Here is a 20,915-nt window from a genome sequence, read left to right as displayed (position 1 = left end):
CTAATAGGAAAATGTTCTAGGCCAGAACAAGTGTCCATGACAGCGGAAGCCAGCCTGCTGGGAAGGAAGTTGACTTTCTCATGTCATGTTGTCAAGAAGAATACAGTATCGTGGTTCAAGGCAGCAAGGCTGGACTGACTCCTTCAGTGTGTAGCAATTAGTCGAATTTTGCTTCAGCATTCTGCGAACCTCAGACTGTTGTGGGGAGGAAACCAAGACTTTTCTGTACATCCACACCATAAGGTGGTTCAAAGTAATTTTTAAACAAGCAGGCCAGTTAATGTCTATTACTCATCCATACTGGGAAAATCAAATTGAGAGCTCAATACAGAAAGTGTATCTAAAGAAGAAAAATGGAGGAAATGATTGTACAGAGGAAATGATTGTACAGAACCTCAACACAAAATATGAAGAGAGTTCCTCTTCCGTATTCATAGGTTCTAAGCTTCGTGGGGTGGCTAGGGTTTTAGTACCTGACCTTGGGCTGTGAGGCAAACGTATTGCAATGTTATAAAGGTGCATTGGAAAATCCGGGGCAGGGGGAGGGGAGGTTAGGTTGGTTGTCTTAGTATCGTACAAGTAGCAGGTGCCAAACTCTGAGCAAAAAGGCATTCTTCCCTTTTACTTCTGTTTTAGACCAAGAACCCACTATTGGGTTCTTGATACTATTGACGGTTTTATTCTCTTATGATGAAATGATGTTTGCAGGAGAATTTAGAAACGTTCAGATTTTTGGTCCTAACATGAGAATCTTCTGATTCTCCAAAGTATGTTTTTATATCTGTCTTTATGAGTATTTGTATACTGTCTAATGCTGTGACCACTAACCCCAGGAGGCTATTGAGTATTTAATGTGGCCAGTCTCAAATGAAATTTAATGTGTGGGTAAAATATACAGCACATTTTGGACTTAGTACAAGAATATAAATGTGAAATGTATCCTGGAAATTTTTATATGGATTACCCTTTCAAATTGTACTTTTAGAGATGTTAGGTTAAATAACAAATATTACTATTACTTTTGACTTTTTTTTTTACTATGGCCGTTAGTAAGGCAAGCATTTCTCCCTCCTGAGACATGTCATCACCCTATAATGGTTTTTAACTTGTGACTGTTAAACTCTCAGTTTAGGAGATAATAGAGCAAGATAGGATAGGTTAGGTCTAGAAATCCTAAGATACTTATGAGTTGTCTTTGGTGTGCAGCTTTTGAACATGTATAGAAAGAAATGTAGCTGTTTTAACATACGATATTCAGGCATACCTGCCTGGTTTACCCGTTTGGTGACCTGTGATTTAGCTGTTCCATGTTATGTTGGTTCAACTAGAGATCCATTTCCAGAAAGTTTTTTTTTCTTGCATTTAGCCACAGTTCTTAGGCTTTAATATGCTTAAAATCATATTAATATGCAAATTTTGTTGAAACTAAGTGTTTCCAGACCCTTTCCCAGAAATTCTAGTTCGGTATGGGAGGAGTCCCGGAATCTAGAGTTCACCCCTGAACAGCTTGATACAGTGGCTTGGCAACAGCCCTGGGGAGCACTGCCTTGTGGCGTGTAATCTAGAACGGTCTAGAGAGAAAACATATAGGGGAGGCGGTTCACTTGGTGATATTTGTTGTTGGTATACTGAGCTAAAGTAGACTTATACATGTATTGGTTTTCTTGGGACAGGATTTCTCTGTGTAGCCTTGGCTGTCCTGAACCTCACGTTATAGCTCAGGCTGGCCTCAAACTCACATCCTCTGCCTCAACTGAGTGCTGCAATTAAAGGCAGGGATCTTGAACCAGACCAATGATTCATTGAAATGAATATTTGCAAGTGAAAATGTGCGGACAGAAAGGTGTATTGTGGGAAACACTGTGACGTACTACAGCTTCCATGATGATATGTTTTCTTTGTTTCATTTTGTTTATTTGTGTATGCATGTGTGTGTTTTGTCTTCGTTTTTGTTTTTTACTTTGGAAGAAGGTTGTAAGGGCAGAGGATGGATACACAGGGATGGGGAGATGAGTGGGATTGGGTTGCATGATGTGAAACTCACAAAGAATTAATAAAAAGTGTTTTTAAAAGTAAACAGCAAAAGGATTTGTGACTTTAACTTGCAATGTTAGTGCAGGCCCATATTCTGAACCCTGGCCTCATCACAGTTGGAACCATTTATTTGTTGCTGTTTATTTCTTTTCAAACAACTGTATGTTTTATAAAAAGATATTTATATAAAAAGTTTGGAACATGCTTTAAAAATAAATTATATGATATTGGTATAAGTCAATGATATATGGTATTATTTTATTATTTTAAACTTTTTATAAATGACAATAGGTTTGATATAGTCTCATGAAACCATCCTGCCTGTTCATTTCCTAAGCTTCATTTGGGGTATTCACTCTAGTGTGAATCAGCCAAACCTTTTTTGACACCAGTACCTGGCATTATTGTAGACCAGTATTTGGCCCCTGTCATGAAACTAGATTTGGGATAGACTGAAAATGTTGTGTCAAATTAATGTATAGTTATAATATAATGTATAATTGTTAAATGCATTTCTTTTATTTCAGGTTTAATATAACATATCCTATCATGCATTTTCTCTGCCCCTTCTCAAATCACCAACAGTAGAAAAAAGAAGAAAACATGTCAGGACATAAATGGTAAGGAATTTGTTGCCTTTTTCTACATTGGATGATGCTAAATGAAAATTGCATAGTTTGTGCTCAATAAATGAGGATGAAATGGGATAATCAAGAGACTTTAGCAGTAAATAACCAGCTATTCACTTTCCAATGTTAGTATGGTTTGGTTTAGTATCTCTGCTAAATGTGGAATAAAAAACAAGGAACAAAAGTATTACTAAAAAGTATTACTCATATCATTTGTATTTGCTAAGAAATTTATTTGGGTATAAATCTGCTCTTAAGAATCTAAGGATAATTTTTTTTAACCACCATTTCATATAACCTAAGAACGTGATGTATTTTTACTACTATCTTGTTTATAACTTTTACCATTGGAAGTGGAGTACAGTGTTATTTGGGGTATCTGAAGAACAATTATACAGTCATGTACTATTCAGCTTATTTGAATTGTAGATACTACTTTGTGAACATTCAGAAGCCAGTCATAGTTGGTTGTGTTACACGTTAACTCTGTCATGCTTGTAACACATCTACCCAGCATCTAAGCCTCTTATAGAAGTTCTTTAATTGTTGTGTCTTAGCATGGTGAACCAGAAACCCACCAAACAGCTAGAATTCTGTCAAGTTTCACCTTCTTTAGTTTGTGTCATGAAAAAAATACAGTAGTTTTATTTTTATATGTTAAAATAACTATGTAGAATATACTTTTAATCCTTTCCTTCTTATCAAGAAAAAATATCAGGCCCAAAGTTCTCTGTAATATTATGCTTTAAACTCCAGAAGATTTTTTGCATATCTTAAAATATAGTAAGTTTTAAAAATAGTTAATAAAGGGCAAAGGTGTTTGATATACTTGAGCATTTTCATTGGGCATTCATCCAACAGTTGTCAGACTGTTTTATTATAGTCGTTTCCTCTTGCTTCCTTATGGTCATGGGCTTCATTATGTTCATTGCTTCATTATGTCCATCTCATCACCTTCTCAGTGATGGCCATGTCCTGAGATGCTCAGTAGTTAGCCATTTGGAGACTGGAAAGTCCCAAGATGTAGGCAGGCTCTTTCATTGCTTAGCTTTATGACTTTCTGCACATATGTTGCAAGATCTCATTTTTGCATTCTGTGTGACTTTGAGCAAGATCCATAACGTTTTGAAACCTCAGGTTCCCATTTGTTAAATGATGGTTGGGTACTAGATTTCCACAACACTTCCAGCATTGTTAGTCCAAATGGAACTCTTTTTCTGTTGATCTATGATCACTGACACACACACCCTCCCCCCAAAAAAAGACAATGCAAAGTCACCTAATAATACCTCATTCTTTAAAGTCCCATTTCCCTGAAATAATATCCTATTTGGGCTAGATCCTTCCAGTCTTTTAATGTGTGTATTATGTTGAAAAGTCATCTTTTTCATACATGGTATATATACCTTTTCTTATTACCTCTAATTTAAAACCAAAATAAATCTCTTAGCTAATAAAGAAAGATATGAAGTAAACCTCAGTAGTCTCATGTAATCCTACCCCTCTCACCAAAGATAAGTTTCATTGAGGATATTGTCAGACAGGTTTTCTGACTTTTTAAGACCAAGCGTGTAAATTGACATTGTAAGTAAGCATAATGAACTGACAAATGATGAGTATAAATCAAGTTTGAGATATGGGGCATTTTGCTACAATATCACAAAGCAGCTCCTGCTTTGGAACATCAGCTTGGTACAACTAGTGTTGTGATGGGCTAGGGTGAGAAGATATTTTGGGAACCCTATATTGACCTTTGTAGCTGGAACTGAACCAAGTAGGATGTAGAGAGAGCAGGGAGGAGGGATGGAGCACCAACAGGAAACCTTTTAACAGTATTCGGGGAACTAGAATCACTGTTTTGGAATCCTATGTCACCCTCAATTGTCTCTCTAATTCTTCTTTACCTATTTTTACTTGCTTTTCATTACAATCTTTCTAAAGGAATAGCTTCCTGTCTATACATTAGACACTTATATTAAAGAATTTGTTTTTTTTTTAACACCCAGAAATATGTAACAGATTGTAGGTTTTTGGTTTTTTTTTGTTTTACTTTATTGTTCTAAGAACAATTAACACTAAACCTACACTCCTAGCAAAGTTTAAAGTGCACAATTAGCATTGTTGAATATACGTCCAGTGGCGGCACATCTCTAGAACTTACTCATTTCAGCATAACTGAAACCGTGTGACTTGATAATCCATTCCCCACGTTTCCCTTCCCCCAGACTCTGCCACCATTCTTCTCCCTGACTCCGAGTCTGACAGTTTCAGATGCCTCTGTAGCAGATTTTAGACATGCTATTTTTCAGCCCCTTATCTGCTCTCCTGCTGTCACTTCACTGTGGCATAATGGAGGCGTGGACAGATGTGCCGCTGTCTGTGCTTATCTCTGACTGCCCCGAGCTAGCACTCACTTCCTTGGCCTCACTCTTTCCACGCCCAGAAGTAGTATGTCCAACCTACACGTATACATTCCTGTTGATGTTCAATTTCTCGATTTTCTTAAAAAGGTTCGTAATTTTCTCACTAACCTTCAAAATGGTGAAGTAAGTTAGAAAGAATTCATTGACTTTCATGGCATAAAGAGTATTTGTATGCTTATCAATAATGTAAATGTACATTAGGGCATCCTGTCTAGCTAACCTACTTTGTAGTGTACTCTCTCAATTGTTTTGACAGTGGTGAGTAAGACAGCCCTCTTCTGTTCTTAGCAGTTATTCCTGGGAGTTACAGGACCGGTTCGCTCAAGATAAGTCAGTTGTCAATAAAATGCAACAGAAGTACTGGGAAACGAAGCAGGCCTTTATCAAAGCCACAGGGAAGAAGGAAGATGAGCATGTTGTGGCCTCGGATGCAGATCTGGATGCCAAGTTAGAGGTGAGTTCTTCAGAGCTCTTCTGCCCAGCCAGGGCACCTTGCACACGGCCTTGGTGAAGATCAGCGAGGATCAGATCAACTGAAGCCCAGCATAGTTTGAATCTACCAATCTCACCAGCATGCCTCTCTTACTGTGTTTTCAAGTAGTAAGTTGGAATGCGTGGTGTGTGGTAAATTCAGGTTTAGTGTTTGTTGAAATATTAAGCACAATCAAAGATCTTTTCATTACACTTGAGAAAGCAAAATTGAACACTAAATCCAGGCAAATGTTTAGTTAACCACAAACAAAATTACCTGCAGAGTCTAGTAATACTGGTACTAAGCCATGGAAAATTGTAGTGTGAATTAAGCAGCTATTTAGTTAAGCTATCTATGTAGCAAATGTATTACTACTCAGTTCATCTACTGAAATAGCATAGTGAATAGAAGGCCTGCTGAATCATTGTCTTGCTGAACATTTTGTCCCGTAGCTTTCATTACATTTTGAAAGCAAGCAGGAGTTCTGTGAATGACAGGGCACCGAGAATAATAATATGGGTGGCAGTCAATAGGATCTGTTAAGTTTAATATGGCAGCTAAAGTTAATGAGCCAGACATTGATGAGACCGTGATTAAAAGCACAAGACTTCAAAGCCTTTTCTAGAAGGTTGCATTATAGTGAAGGGCTAAGGGGATGCACATGGTAGATGTCAGTTACACAGAAGGCCTTTTGTGTGGAAGAGGAGTATGACTCGTTCTATGACTCTGAGGGCAGAGGCAGCCCCAGGCAGAATGCTCTAAGGTTTGTTATGAGGGATGGGCTAGCCTTGGCAAAATGTTCTAAGGTTTGTTATGAGAGATGGGCTAGCCTTGAGGCCATCGATACCCGCACAGTGGGGTCTGAGCAACTCTTGCCCCTGAAGCAAGAATCCGTACTTGTTCTAGCTATTATGCGGGTTAAACTAGGTTTGATTCAAGTGATGGGTAATATTTATTGAGTGCTTGTCATGTCCTGGCAGCCCCCTTTCTGAAAGGTCCTGCCACACCTGACCTCCGCCTTCCTCCTCTGGGCGTTTTTTCTTTTTTTTCTACCCCTCATCCATTCCTCACACCACGTCCTTCCAGACTTTATGGCCTTTTCTCAGATCCCTGGGTACAACAGCTAGTTCAGGCTTGTCAAAGCAGTTTCCGTGGTCCGACTGGATACTTTCCCCCCGTATCTTTCTTTGACTGACTCATTCTCACAGTTCTCACAGCCTAGAAGTCAAGTCCCTGGCTCCCTACCCACAGAACAGCTGCTCTCTAACACATGGCCTCGCTTCATTTTGCTTGGGAGTACTCACTGCTACAATAGAAACCCCTGCGATGGGTAAAACAGTTAGGTAGTGGGCTAGATCACTGGATGCACCGTCTGTGGAAGAACTGCAGGTGTGAGTTTGTTTGCCCACCTCTTTGCCTTGGAGGTCAAATTCCATGTTAGCCCTTAATCACCACTGTGTCCCCAGCCTGTCCCAGGCACAGTTTCCAACTCAATGACTGTGTAAATAGTCACTGTGTATTAGTACAAACACTATCAGTTCTCAGCCCTTTCTGCCACTGGAAATCATGAAACAGAAGCTTGACGGGGTGCTGTTTCAGAAGAGGTTCTACCGGGGAACAGAGTGCAGAGAGCAAATGTCTTTTTTCCCCCTGATATTTGTATTGTAAATACAGTTTAATCCATTCTAAGTTGTATATGCTATTTTTTATATTTCAGGTTTTTTTAAATAAACAGTCTGGTAAATGTAAGCATTATCCAAAAAGTAATTTAAGCTTGGCATAATGGTAGCCCTGTAATCCCAGGAGGTTAAAGCAGGAGGATTGCGAGTTTGGGCTTCACAGCACCACACTGTCTAAAGATGTAGCAATTTAATATTTAATTTAATTTACTACTGTCTTTAACATTATATTTATATGGAAGCCCTTGCAGCAGCATTTTTATTTCAGCAAGAATGCTTTCTTCTAAACAGTTACTGCCGTAGACTGTACAGCCAACATATTGGGCCTGTGAGTTAGTGTTTTGTCCACCAGAGGGATTTGTGTTGCAAAACTGTTAATATAGGAACAGATGTTTATAGAAAGAATGGCTCCATAATTAGAACATGGGAATGTGATGCAAATTCTCATGGAGTGTTCTTAACGCTGAGCATGTAGGGGCCTAATTTCCTCTGCTGCCCCAGAAAGTATGAACACGTAGCAAGCTTTAGTAATAGTTAGATTAGGGGCTGAGGAAATGTTTGACGTGCAAGCACGAAGACCTGAGTTTGGATCTCCTGCAAAAGGACACTGTAGTATGACTGTGTGCATGTGTGCGCTACCAGTTCTGGGGTAACGTGGACAGTTAGATCCTGGGGGCTTGCTGGCCAGCTAGTCAGTGAGAGCAGACACTGTCTTTGTCTCGAACCTTAAGGTGGTGAGCCATTGTGATGGTTCCGTGAGCAGGACTGCCTGTCATGCAAGCCTGACATTGAGTTCGAACTGTGATCCCCAGAACCCAGTGCAGAAGGGGAGAACTGACCCCTGAAAGTTGTCTTCTGACCTCCACCTGCACACACAATATTGAAAAATTAAATTTAAAAATAAGGTGTCACATATGTCGATATGCAACATTGACCAAATAAATATAGTTATTCTACTGCAGTACATTGGGAAGTTAATATATCAATATTATGCTCAGATTGTTTAATAGCTGCCAGGACAGAGTGGACTGTTTTGAAGATGGAAAAAAAAATTTTTTTTTTAGTGTGGTTCATGATTGAATACAATTGTCAAAACTCACAAAAGTAAACATTCCAAAGCTGGGCATTTTATTGTATGTAAAACCTAGATTTGTGAAAGGTTAACAGTAACAATAGACCATATCATTACTCCTATATTCAAAAGTTGGTCTTTGCTCTTACTCTGGTGGTTTGAGGTCAAGAACATTCCTATCAGGCACTGACCAAGGAACAAACTCTGGTGTTTTATGATTTCTTTTAATGGAGAAAGACTTTTTCCCCCTAAACAGGTTGAGGATGTAATTTAATAAATAAGTAAATTTGTTTCTTCATTAACAAGCTTTACTCTATTAAACATTCCCAACGATGGGTTTTAACCTTTTTAAATACATTCACTACTTTTTTTAGATAATTTCATTATATGTATTATGAAGAGATCATCTGTTTTCACTCAAATATTGAAGTGCTTCATGACACCAAGACACATTGTCATGCTAACTCGGTCAGTATACTGTGCAGGAAGGGGGAGAAGCCTTGGCCTGCCTCATTGAGTGGCCCCTAGAGGCGGGGTTGCTTGTCCACTTTTTAAATCAATAGCCACCTTCGTGTCTGGGTCCCAGGACAGGGGTTCGAGAAAGCATGAGGTCTGACATATTAGTCGGCTTTCTGTCACTGCAGCAGCTATTGTGGAGTTAAAAGGAGAAACATTTATTTTTGGTTCCGTGTTACTCAATCCCATTGCTTTTAGTGATGCGATGAGGTAGCTCATTGTAACAGAAGTGCCTGGCAAAAGAAACCTATTACCTTGCTCCTTTAAACAGAGAGAGGGCTGGGGTCTGAATACTTTTTCAAGGCCATGTGCTCCGTGGCCTCGATTTTTTCCACTAGGGTCTCCTTCCTAAAATTTCTGCCACTTCCTACAGGCAGACAACCAGCCTTTAGCATGGGGCTTTGGGGAGACGTTTGCTCTCCAAACCAAAACATCTCTTCTATTTTTCAGTTTCTAAGATAAAGAACAAGACCACTCTATAAGTCGGGGTTCCCTAAAGGAACAGAACTGATAGAATGAACCTATATCAAGGGGATTTTATTAGAGTGGCTTACCAAGGCAGTGCTCTGGCTAGTTCGACAAGGGCTTTCTCTCAAAGGAAAGGCCAAGAATCCAGGAGTTGTTCAGCCCCCAAGGCTGAGTGTCTCAGCTGGTTTTCCGTCTCCATTAGGATTGTCATGAAGAAGTAGGGTCTACACCAGCTAAGGAATGCCTCGGCAGTAATATAGATGAACTGGCTACTGAAAATGGGGGTAAGCAAGTAAAAGCAAAAGCCCAGAGGAGGTATGGTCCAGGCTTAGGGTGGCTCTGCTCAACTCAGATGATCCATTCAAGAAAATCCCTCACAGGTTTGTACATGGCTGCTTGGGCTTTTGTTGGTTCCAGATGTGGTCAAGTTGATAACCAACATGAGCCACCACTACCACCATGAGTTCAAACCTAGTTAGAGTCTTTTCAATACAGTTCTCCTGCCTTCTCCCTATTTGTTTGTTTGTTTGCTTGTTTCCATCATGGCCATAGTGTAGTATGAGGTTGTCTCCATATTTTATGATATTATTGGGAATAGATGAGAATGTTAGTTCTTAGCTCAATACCATTTTAACAGATGTCTTTTAAATAAACAGCATTCTGCCACTTGATTTTTTTTTTTTTTGCCTTATCCATTTGCTTACACATGTGGTAAAATGCATTAGGTTCATAAAATAAGTCAGTGACCATTTAAATACGACCCTTAGTCTGCAGAGTCTTCATTTTTACAAAAGACAGTAAGCGTGTTAAAGATAGCAAATTAGGTTAGAGTGAATATTGGGTCTCTGGTGTACCAAGCCCTCTAAGTGGGCTTTTATCTGTTATTTCAGGGGTCTGGAGGAAATAGCTGTTCTGTAGAACTTCACTTAGATCATAGAGCTAGCTTCACTGAGAACGGATTTCAGGGCATTGATCACCTCTCTGTATGTTTCACTACATATGACAGCAAATAGACAGGTCTGGCTTTTAGCAGAAAAATATAGAGTGCTGTTATATTTTACCTGCACTGTTGTCTGTTTCACAGCATTTTATTGTGTTTCCTTGCAGCTTTTTCATTCAATCCAGAGAACCTGTTTGGACTTGTCGAAAGCAATTGTGCTCTATCAAAAGAGAATATGTTGTAAGTATAATTTAAGTATTATATTGAGCAAATGAGAAAGAGCAAGATATTTTGCCTTAGCATATCATTTAATAAGTCCCAGAAAACTGGATATGGTGGCACATGCCTTTAATTCCAGTATTCCGAGAGACAGAGGCAAGCTGATCTCTGTGAGTTTGAAGGCCAGCCTGGTCTACAGAGTGAGTCCAGGTCAATCAAGGCTACAAAGAGAAACTGTTTCAAATCCCCCCCCCCAAAAAAAAAGAAATTAATAAGTTCTGGAACTATTTACCTAGGGAGTGTATCTTTGTTGTTTCAGATGTGTTTTATCACTGATTTACTTAGGCTCTGTTCAAAGCAAGTATCAGACTAGGAGAGTGTTTTGTTTTGTTTTGTTTTTTTACTGGATCATCCATGAATGCAGATATGCTGTTTATTTTCCCAATTATAAACATTTTTTTGGCTTTATATGTGGATTTTTGATTTGGCATTATTGTATTTAATTTCCTTGGTTTATTTTGTGTCCATTTCTCAAATGACAAATAGAGAACGGAAGCAGAATTAGCTAATTCATTGAATATGTTTTGCCCACTGAACTTTCTCATGAGTATTTCTTATGTTGTCTTATAATGTATAGGGTTAAAATTATGTCCCAAACATGGGACTTGAGGGATGACTCAGCAGTAAAGAGCATGTGCTGTTCTTCCGGGGGATTTGACCTGAGTTTGGTTCCCAGCACTCGCATTGGGCAGCCCATAGATACGTGTAACTCCAGCTACAGTGGATAAAGTGCCCATTTCTGGCACTTTTCTCTGCGAGCACCTGCATCCACGTGTTATGCACACACACACACACACACACACACACACACACTGTCTCAACCTTGAAGTGATCTTCTGACCGGCCAGCAGTGTTTAGCTGTTGGTTTGTGGGTAAGCCATGTCATCACAGTTGGGAACAGAAGGAAGAATTCTGTGCTGCTTAGACTGATCAGGATCCCAACTTTGATGGAGGACTAAAAATAGAATCATTAATGTGAGGGTGTTGCTATGCAGCTGCAGTAGAAAAAGTTGTAAGTCTCTGTGAACGGACATGGGTTGAATTTTAAAATAACATTTTAAACAAGACAAAGCAAACAAACAAACAAACAAGAAAAACCCAAGCACAAATACCTATGACATGCTGCTCTTCAGGCAGGGAAAGAGGTATAAAATAAAAGTATGTAAAAAGAAGGACACACAGAAATATGCAAATGGCATCTATGTTCTGCTGAAGAAATTCAGGAAAGGTGAACCGACAGTGTGAATTAGATCTCTGGTGAGCAGTGGTGGAGAGAGAGAGGAGAGGGATAAGAGTGTAGGGCACTGGAGGTTGCGGGGGTAGCTTTACCTCAGCAAGCTGCACACTAACTCTGTGCACACACTCAAACATACCTAAACCAGGACTGGGGGTGGGGTGGGGGTGGGGCGGATAAAGTGGAATCCAGTCAGTTACTGATGGACTGAAGTGTACTGCACACAACTGAGGTGGTCAGATGAGAGAGAAGAGAACTAACTTCGGTAAAGCAGGAGACGGTGTTTTTAAGAGGACAGTCAGGCTAAGCACAAAAAGAAACACACGCAGAAAGTATAAACTTATTGACCCCTAAGTAAATGGGCGAGCATTCTAAAACCACTTCATGTAGATGAGGTTAAGCAACTAAATGTAGTGCCCATAAAAGCAGCTGGAGATCAGGGAAGAAGGTGCAAACACGGTGTCCTATCGGAACATGGCCAAAAGAATGACCTATGGCGACCAGTGCCCTGGGGAACTGTGAGAGAGGCTCCAGGAAAAAAGGCAGAGGGCCTTTTACCTTAAGGGTATTTGTTCCCTGGATTGCTCTTGGATGTGATTGTGTGCCTCCTGGGACAAACATTTACATTCGGTTAATAAGGCATGTTTATTCTTGTTGGATAACATACCTACAGAACATAGCTACAGAATCCAGACTGGTCAGTGAACCCTGAATCCGGATATGGCCTTCTGCCTTGTTTTCCTGCTTTCCCAGATATAATCTATAGTGCGTGCCAGGCAATTGTGTTTCGATCGGTCTTTCCTGAGAAAGTTCTGGGAAAGGGCTGCTCAGTTAATATTTACTACCTGGTTGCTAGAGTTTATTTACAAGGTTTTCTGATCTTAAACAACCTTCCTTGGATCATTGCTTTCTTTGTTCCATTCATGTATAAAAGTACACTAAAACTGGAGTAAGATTGTCTGCAGCATTTTAGACTGTAGTATGTCCCATTCTTTCAGGTCCTTGGATCACAGGTCTAGCGGACAAGATGTGCATAGGTTGGCCGGCGGTCGACAGGGTGGGTGAAGTCATTGCTATTAACATGTGCAGATAAACGTGAGCCTGTGTGCCTGGATCGATGCATTGTACTTTCCTGTCTCAAAAGATCTGGAAGCACCAAGAGCCCATTGCACTGAGTGCTACTAGTACTCTGATCATGGTTTTTAAATGCCCTTTTTCACACCTTTGGGAAAGTGACTGGTTTCGGGATCAGTACAGGGAAATTGAAGATGAGCCTGGAATGCCTTTCAGTGCCACAACTAAAAAGGATCCTGGAGAAAGGACGGGGAATTTGAGCAACAAAATAAACGACAGTAATAAACTATAAACCGTAAGAAAAAATAATTTCTGATTATGTCCATAGGGACATAGATGGACAGGTAGAAAGATGGAGGAGTAAGTACCTGCCTTGGTGTAAACTGAAAGATAAAATAAACCCTTTCCTCCCTGTTTTGGTTTCTGTTGCTGGGATAGAGTGTGACCAAAAGCAACTTGAGGAAGAAAGAGTTTATTTCATCTTTCAAGACGACAGTCTATCATGAGGGGAAGTCAGGGCACAGACCTGGAGACAGGAACTGATGTAGAGAGTGTGGGAAAATGCTGCTTACGGCTTTGCTCTCTTCTCCCATTTTTGTTGGGCCAGCTTTCTTATAGAATCCAGGACCTGCCCAGGCGTGGCACCACGTCCATGTCAATCATCAATCAAAGAGATGCCCCCACAAGCCAATCCCAACAGTGGCAACTCTTCAGTTGAGGTTCCCTCGTATAACTCAGGCCTATTCTTAGAAGGTGTCAAAGTCTCAAAATGCAAGAGAGTCTGAGGAACTGTCAGGGATTGAAGAAAATGAAAGAGATTTAATATCTCATTGCTGTGTGGGATCCAGGACTAAATTCTGGAACAGAAAAAGAATAATAATAGAAAATCTGGTCAAAGTTTAAATAAGTACTGTAATTCATTGATAGGGTTGTATCTATGTTAATTTTCTGGTTTTGAACCTTGAGCCACAATAACATAAGAAAAAAGAAGAGGAGAAGCCGGGGTAGGGTCTATCACAATTCTGAATACTATTTATGTTCTTTACCATTTATGTTTCTCTGCCATTATTTTAAAAGAGGTTTAATGAATTGTAGGTTGCATCTACTGCTACTTGCTTTAACGTGCAAACTAATCAGTTTATACTTCAGAAGCAGTCTAGTCCCAGCTTATTCCTTGGGCCCCATTTCCTTTGCCTTCCAGGCCATAGGAGGTCCTTTGTACTCAGCATTTCCTCTGCTTCTGCTCGGAATCTCTGTGCCCTAATAATACTAAGAATGCTTCCTCTGTCACTCAGAATTCAGCTGCTGCTGGAGCCTTCCCTGACTACCCAGCCTAAGCAGTCACTGTCTTCCTCAATTTCTCTGGCATTTTCCCTTTTGTGTTTTGTGTCTGTGATTATGTGTGCTGCATTTTTTTTCTTTCACCTGCCACTTGCCTGTGAATTCTGGGGGGGCGGGGGGGTGAAGGGACAGCCTGTGTCTCCTTCATCACTATTGGATTAGCTGTAAATCCAGACAGAATTGGTTAATATAGTTAAGGAAATGGGTTTCATAGTTCCTCAGTTGCTTTTTATCTTTAAAGGACACATCTGAAAATAAAATCATCAAGTAAATGTGAGTGTTTTTTATTTGAAATTTTAAGACCTAGTTAATTGACACGTTTGAACAAGCAGAGACCTTGAATCATCTACTTTGTTACGTGAGAATGACCATTTTCAGCCATGACTCTGACAGAGCTTAAGCTCTCTTCCAAAGCACTGACAATCAGACGCAGCACAGAAAACCAGACCTGTTTGCCACCAAGTTTAATCCTCAAATGCATAACGTGACCAAAAACTTCTCCTGACTGCTTCAACCTACTTAGATTATTTAGGGGAGACTCGCATCACCACATGTGCATTCAGGTATCCTGAACTGGTTTCTTTTGACCTAAAGTTAAATGTGTTTGTTTGTATGTGGCTTGAGTCTTTACGGTTAAATAAAGAAGTGACAGCAGCCTGACGCTCTTAGAAGCAAAAACTGGGAAATTTCTCTCCATAGAAAGGAATAGGTTCTTGGTAGAACTGAAAGAATCCTATATTAGTCAATGAAGAGAAAATACATATGGCCCTGAAAAAGAAATCATATAGACATTTTCAAGCTATATAAAACTATGGCGTGAATAGGAAACAAACATTTAAAATGAAATACAGTGTGCAGTGACAAAAAGACAAAAATTAGAGTTAGCTCCATTTCGTAAACCTTTAATTAGTGCCATTAATATAAGACTCTCTGCTTGGCCTGATATACTATATATATATGTGTGTAAATATATTTATGTATATACATGTGTATACATGTATACATATATATACTTGATCTGGATATACTCTGTCTGTGAATGCACAGTCTCATGGTAAAGTCAGATGCAGACCCATGCTCACACTCTCTGACACTGACCCAGCCATCACAAGTACTAACCCAGGAGCCCAAAGGGCACTGCTGTCCAGGAAAAAAAAAAAAAGGACGGGGGATTGGAACTGACCACTTGTGAGTCAGAGGAAGCCTTTAACTGGGCTGTGTTTACTTATTTTTGTTTTTTCTTTTGAGATCTCATCTCCTTTCTGTAGTCTTGGCTGATGTCAGTGCCTCATCCCCGCCTCTACCTCCTGAACACTGGTAGTACAGGCATGCACCAGCACAGATAGTGTTGGGAACTTAAGTCTTGAGAGAAAAGTATGAGGAGGTGCATTATTTATCTCGTGGGGGGAGGGGAGGATGGGTTCCAAAAGCCCTTTCTCCTGCCCAGGACTTCTCCAGCAGTCCCAGGAGACTGCTCAGTAAACACTGTAGTCACAAGTAGGCAATCGGTAATGAGTCCTTTGCAGTGTGGTTCCCATCTAACCTTCTGTAGTTGTTGCTGGAAAGGTTGATACTGGGGTACAGTTTGAAGTGTGGGAGACTAATGGGTTGAAGAAATCATTCAACCTTCAGGTCATAATAGAAAACAGTTTTATTGAGCACACTGCATATGCTTTGTGTGAAGAACAGGGCTGGTGCCCAGGGTCCTTTCAGAGCTCTGTTCTTTTATTAGGGTAATTGTTACCCATTTCCCTCCATGCCAGTGGAGGTAGTTTTCAGGGGTTGATGTTTGATTCTGTGCAAAGAGCAAGTTGTCCTAGGTGTGTGGCTGTGAAACCTGTTGTGGTTAATTTTGCTTGGCTGCGCTCATGTCTGGCTGGAGTGGAGCACTGCTCTCTTCCTGGAGAGGCTTTTTTTTTTTTCAATGCAGTTTATTCAGGAACCTTGAACAATTATCTGACCCTGGGGAAAGCCAGCCCACAGCTTAAATAGCCTCTGGGTAGCCAACCCCAGCGTGCCACGTGGGCAATGCAGATAGGTCCACATACATGGAAGCAAGCCAGATCCTCAGCCTTAGCCAAATGTGGAGTTGTTTGTGACAGAGAGCACTCACCATCGGGAAGGTGGAAGGCAGAAACCAGCTCCATCTTTAAGGAGCGGTATTACGCAGCTCTCTACAGTTCCCCCTTTTTGTTTTAGACGCATCAGGCAAGAGTAGTGGTCTGATCTCTGATATTAGAAATAAATTAGGACTTTGTACTGATGTTCATTTAGGTGTCATCCACCCAAAGAGCATCAGACCCATCCGATACCTTTTCTGGAGAGGCTTTTGAACAGGCTTGCCTTGTAGAAAGTCCCTAGTAGGAATTTTTCCCATCTCTCAGTCATGGCCTTCTTGCCAAGTCTGGATGACTCCTGGAAATGGACAAGCGTTCTAGTGACGTTTCAGGTATGGTTATAGAGACAGATGCCATAAATGTATGCATGTGTAATCTCAGCATGCAGGAGGCAGAGACAAAAGGATGTGAAAGAATTGGGATACTGAGGCCATCTTGAGCTGCAGCCCAAGAGTCTGTCTCAAAACACCAAGGTTAGAGCTGAAAAGATGGCTCAATGGGGAAAGCAATTGCTTTGCAAGCAAAGCATGAAAAGAAACTAATAAGAGGACGTCATATGGATTCCAGCACTCAGAGGGCTGGGTAGAGCCTGTGTGCACCTCCTGTTTTTATCCCAGAGCTTGGGTAGGTTGAGAGGTGTGGTCAGCCTCACTAACCTCTATCCTGGCTCCATGTTTGGTCAGCGACCTGTCTCAAGGAAATAAGGCACTGAGTGGTAGAACAGGACACCCAACATCCTCCTCGGTCTCAGTGCAAACCCTGATGCCTGTGTACCGTCTACATTGCCAGCGATGCAGCTCAATGGTAGAGTGCTTAGATGGCAAGCACAAGGTCCTGTGTTCAAATCTCAAGGCCTGTGTTTGTGGCTCTGATAATGGTAGATGTTTGGGTCTGTCTCTGACTGTTTCGCAGATGCTCTAGTTTTACTAACCCAGCTTCTAGAGTAGGGAGAGTGTTACTATTATAAACAATGATGTTGATCATTTGGAGGAGCACTTTGGTACTTCCTGAGAATGAAAGAGCAATATCAAAAGAATCATACAGTTCCGTGACACTTTTTTTATACTTTCTACCGATTGATCTGTAGACAGCATGTGCCACATCACTCTTACCAAATCACCCCACCTGTACTTGTCTCTAAAAACAAAACCAGGTTAAGCACAACCAGTTATGGTTGGGTTCCAGCTCTGTATTTTTTTAAAACTTACCAAATGGTCAATCTGATGGCCTTACACACCTTCAGTCCCCACTTTCAGCTTTGTAGTTGTTGAGGGGTTTGAGTTCTTTACAAAGGACAGACTGTAGCTCAGACAGAGGGGGATCAGAAAGTCAGCCAGAGAGAATAATAGGAGTCAGCTAGCACCGCATTCTAGGCAGCCACAAAAGGTCCCCACTGTCAGCCTTGAAAAACCCAACTCCTTCATTTCAACTCGAAGCAGCACATTATGGGCTCGCTTTTCAGTACAGAGGTCATTTTCTGGTTCTGATTACAGGGCACCAAACTCACTGACAGATGTATTCAAGTGAATTTGATCTCTCCTATTGTAAATGGAAGACTAGCATGGAAGTTAAATGGCTGGGTGGGGGAGGTGGAGGGACTTACCTTGCAGCCTGCCACTTGGATTTAATTTCCTCTCATCTTTGACTCTGAAGAGAGGGGGGCCTTGTGACTTGTCTCCTTCACTTTCTTTGTCGTAAAAATGCTCATTGTTCACGGCTGCTTTCCCTGTTTTCTTCATCAGTCTTGTCTCAAGAAGAAAATGAACTGGGAAAATTTCTCCGATCCCAAGGCTTCCAAGACAAAACCCGAGCAGGAAAAATGATGCAAGCCACAGGCAAGGCCCTCTGCTTTTCCTCCCAGCAAAGGTGTGTGGCCTTCTCTGGGGCTCTGCTTTGGGGGAATCTGTAGAGAATCTGGGACCCACTTCTTCATCTGGGGAAACTGGACAGTCTAGAACACTTGAGCCTAAGCCTGAGGAAGCTGTTCTCTACTGAGCTGGTTTCCACTGACCTCTGAATTAGATAGCACGTAGGATTTGTTTTCCTCCCTGCCATTTAATCTTCTTAGTCTTCTGCTCTGTGGGAGGCAATATGTATGCCAATCATTGTGAGTGATTACATTTGACCTTCAAGTTATTCGTAACCAGCAGTCTGATCCCCTTTCCGCATTTGATTAAAGCAAGAGTCTAACGAGACCAACCTGAAAGGTTCCCTCTCTGCTCTCTGTGTGCTAATTAATGGCAAAGAAGTAGTGATACCCTGGACCACAATCCCCAGGCCCATGGCCAGCAGCAGCGCCTGGAAGCCTGTTAGAATCAGAAGGTAGGCCCCAACCCATTCCTAACTCTAACTCTACACTTCAACCAGATCTACGACTGATTTTGATGTACACAAACGTTTGACAGTCTCCAGTACAGAGGAAGTTGTGACAGAACTGTTGAATTTCAAAATGCAAGCACGACTAATGACTCTGTTGAACAATCCTGAGTCTTTGTGCCACACAGCTGCTCTTTGTGCTGGAGAGAAAAGACTCATTCTCTCTTTCCCTAACCAACTAACTCTCAGGTCCAAGAAAATGTCTCCATTAATAACGCTCAGGATTATACCTAAAGAAAGCTTTGCAGGTAGTTTCCAATATTATTTAAGCTTCAGAAATCTACTTACTCAAATTGTCACGACTGTCCCCACCTCCTATTTACCCTAATGGCTTTCCCTCCCTGTGAGCCCAAGAGCAGGCCATTGATTGGCAAGTCACACGCGCGTTCCTAAGGAAACCCAAGAAAGATGGAACTAGAAAAAAGGGACCAGCGACGTCTGTAGGTTTTCCAGTGAGCCCATTCTTGGACATTTTGGTTCTTGCTAAAGACATTTGGACCCCGGCTTGTAGGCAGTGGCAGCAGTCACTGTTGAATATAGCCATTTCCGACTTTATTTATTCCAAGTGTATTTTTTTTTTAAAAAAAAAAAAAGAGAGAGTATGTTATTAGTACAGTGGCACTCACCTTTAATCACAGCACTCAGGGAGGCAGAGGTAAAAGATCGGTGTGAGCAGGGTCCAGCCTGGTCTACAAAGGGAGTCCAGGACAGCCCAGGCTACACAGAGAAAACCCTGTCTTGAAAAAACAAAACAAAGCAAAAAGAATGTTTTCTTATAATGTTTAATTGCACCTTCAATACTTAAAATAGACAAACCAAAAAGAGAAATACTCTAAAACAGGGACATTATAACCCCTTGATAGATAATTCTTTGTGTACATGTCCTCTTCCAGTCTTTCAAGAATAATTGATTCCTGAAAACAAATCAGAGTAAATGCTCTTAGGTTAAGAAGGTAAGTATCAATGATCTTAATGAGAAAAAGCTTAAGTGTGCTTATGCAACAAAATTAATAGATATTTATGAATAACAGTGTCAAAACCCAGATTATCTTGATGGTTACTGTTATCAAAGACAGGAATTGTGATTGAGATGTGATTGATTATCCTATTTCCATCCAGTTACAGTCTGGATGATTATGTACCAAAATGATCCCACAAAGTACAAATATATCGTCTTAATGTTAATGTTATCTTAACCCCCCTTTCTCTCCTTTCTTTCTCCTCTCTCCTTCCCCTCACACAAACACACATACACACACAAACACACACACACACACACCAGCACAGTAAAAGCAACAATCCAGTGCAAGTGATACTTTAAAGTATCTGAAAGCATCTACCGTAGACTAACCGTCTTCGCTGATCCATGAGGGGCAGCAGCTCTGCAGTTAGGAATGTGGCCTCTCCCACAGTGGCTTTGCTTTCTCAGCTGCTCACCAGCCTCAGGAACTCCCACCAACTTCTCCTAAATGTGAAGCAGGAAAACCACATGAAATCCTTCTAATGTCAATTCTTAAGCTGAGTGAACTTGATTTAGAGGATTCCAGACTATTTTTTTAAAGATCTATTTTAAGATCTATATGTGTATCTGTCTGTATGTCAATGGATGTGTGTGCACGTGAGTACAGGTGACTGAAGAGGCTGGGAGAGGGTCCAGGCCAGGAAGAGCTGGAGTTACAGACATCTGTGTGCCACTGTCATGGATCCTGAGAGCCAAAGTTGGCTCCTATGTGAGTTGTACACGCTCGTAACCACTAAGCCATCTTTTCCAACCCCACAGAATATGCATTTAGCACAAACAGCAATATAACAGCTAGTTTTTGTAACTTAGAGTGTATGGTGATAATTTAGCAAATTGATATTTTGTTAAATAATGCTAATCTTTATATATATATATATGCATATTTTAAGATTTTATGTTTATTTTATGTAGATGAGTGCTCTATCTGCATGATTACCTGCATGCCAGAAGAGGGCATCAGATCACATTATAGATAGTTGTGAGCCACCATGTGGGTGCCAAGAATTGAACTCAGACCCTCAAAGAGCAGCCAATGCTCTTAACCAGTGAGTCATCTCACCAACCCCCATCTTTCTATATTTCAATATGTGCATCTCGGGGGAAAAAAAAGTTAAATTAAGGAAACAAAAAGTAACTCCAGTAGGATTCTATTACCCTTGCATGCTCTGATGCACTTAGCCTGAGCCCCTGTTGTATTTTGTTTTCTTTTTAAGGATATTGGTTTTGTTGTTTAAGTGTG

General features: G+C 40.8%; 1 protein-coding gene across 7 annotated transcripts in view; it reads left to right on the top strand.

Moving 5' to 3' along the window:
- Ica1 (islet cell autoantigen 1) overlaps positions 1-20,915 on the top strand; it is a 130,737-nt gene that overhangs the window by 14,251 nt on the left and 95,571 nt on the right. For 4 of the 7 annotated variants that reach the window (XM_060374158.1, XM_060374159.1, XM_060374157.1 and 1 more), the window contains exons 2-5: positions 2,562-2,654; positions 5,378-5,540; positions 10,401-10,473; positions 18,021-18,144. In XM_060374158.1, the coding sequence (XP_060230141.1) occupies positions 2,638-2,654; positions 5,378-5,540; positions 10,401-10,473; positions 18,021-18,144 (377 nt within the window). In that variant the 5' untranslated portion in view covers positions 2,562-2,637. Of the gene's footprint in view, positions 1-2,561; positions 2,655-5,374; positions 5,541-10,400; positions 10,474-18,020; positions 18,145-20,915 lie in introns of all 7 variants that reach the window. The other 3 variants (XM_060374156.1, XM_021642244.2, XM_021642245.2) reach the window with 1 other exon arrangement.

This window comes from Meriones unguiculatus, chromosome 21 (assembly GCF_030254825.1).
Source record: "Meriones unguiculatus strain TT.TT164.6M chromosome 21, Bangor_MerUng_6.1, whole genome shotgun sequence".
Taxonomy (NCBI): Eukaryota; Metazoa; Chordata; class Mammalia; order Rodentia; family Muridae; genus Meriones; species Meriones unguiculatus.
The sequence above is the reverse complement of the archived record's forward strand: the minus strand, read 5'-3'. Positions and strand labels throughout refer to the sequence as shown.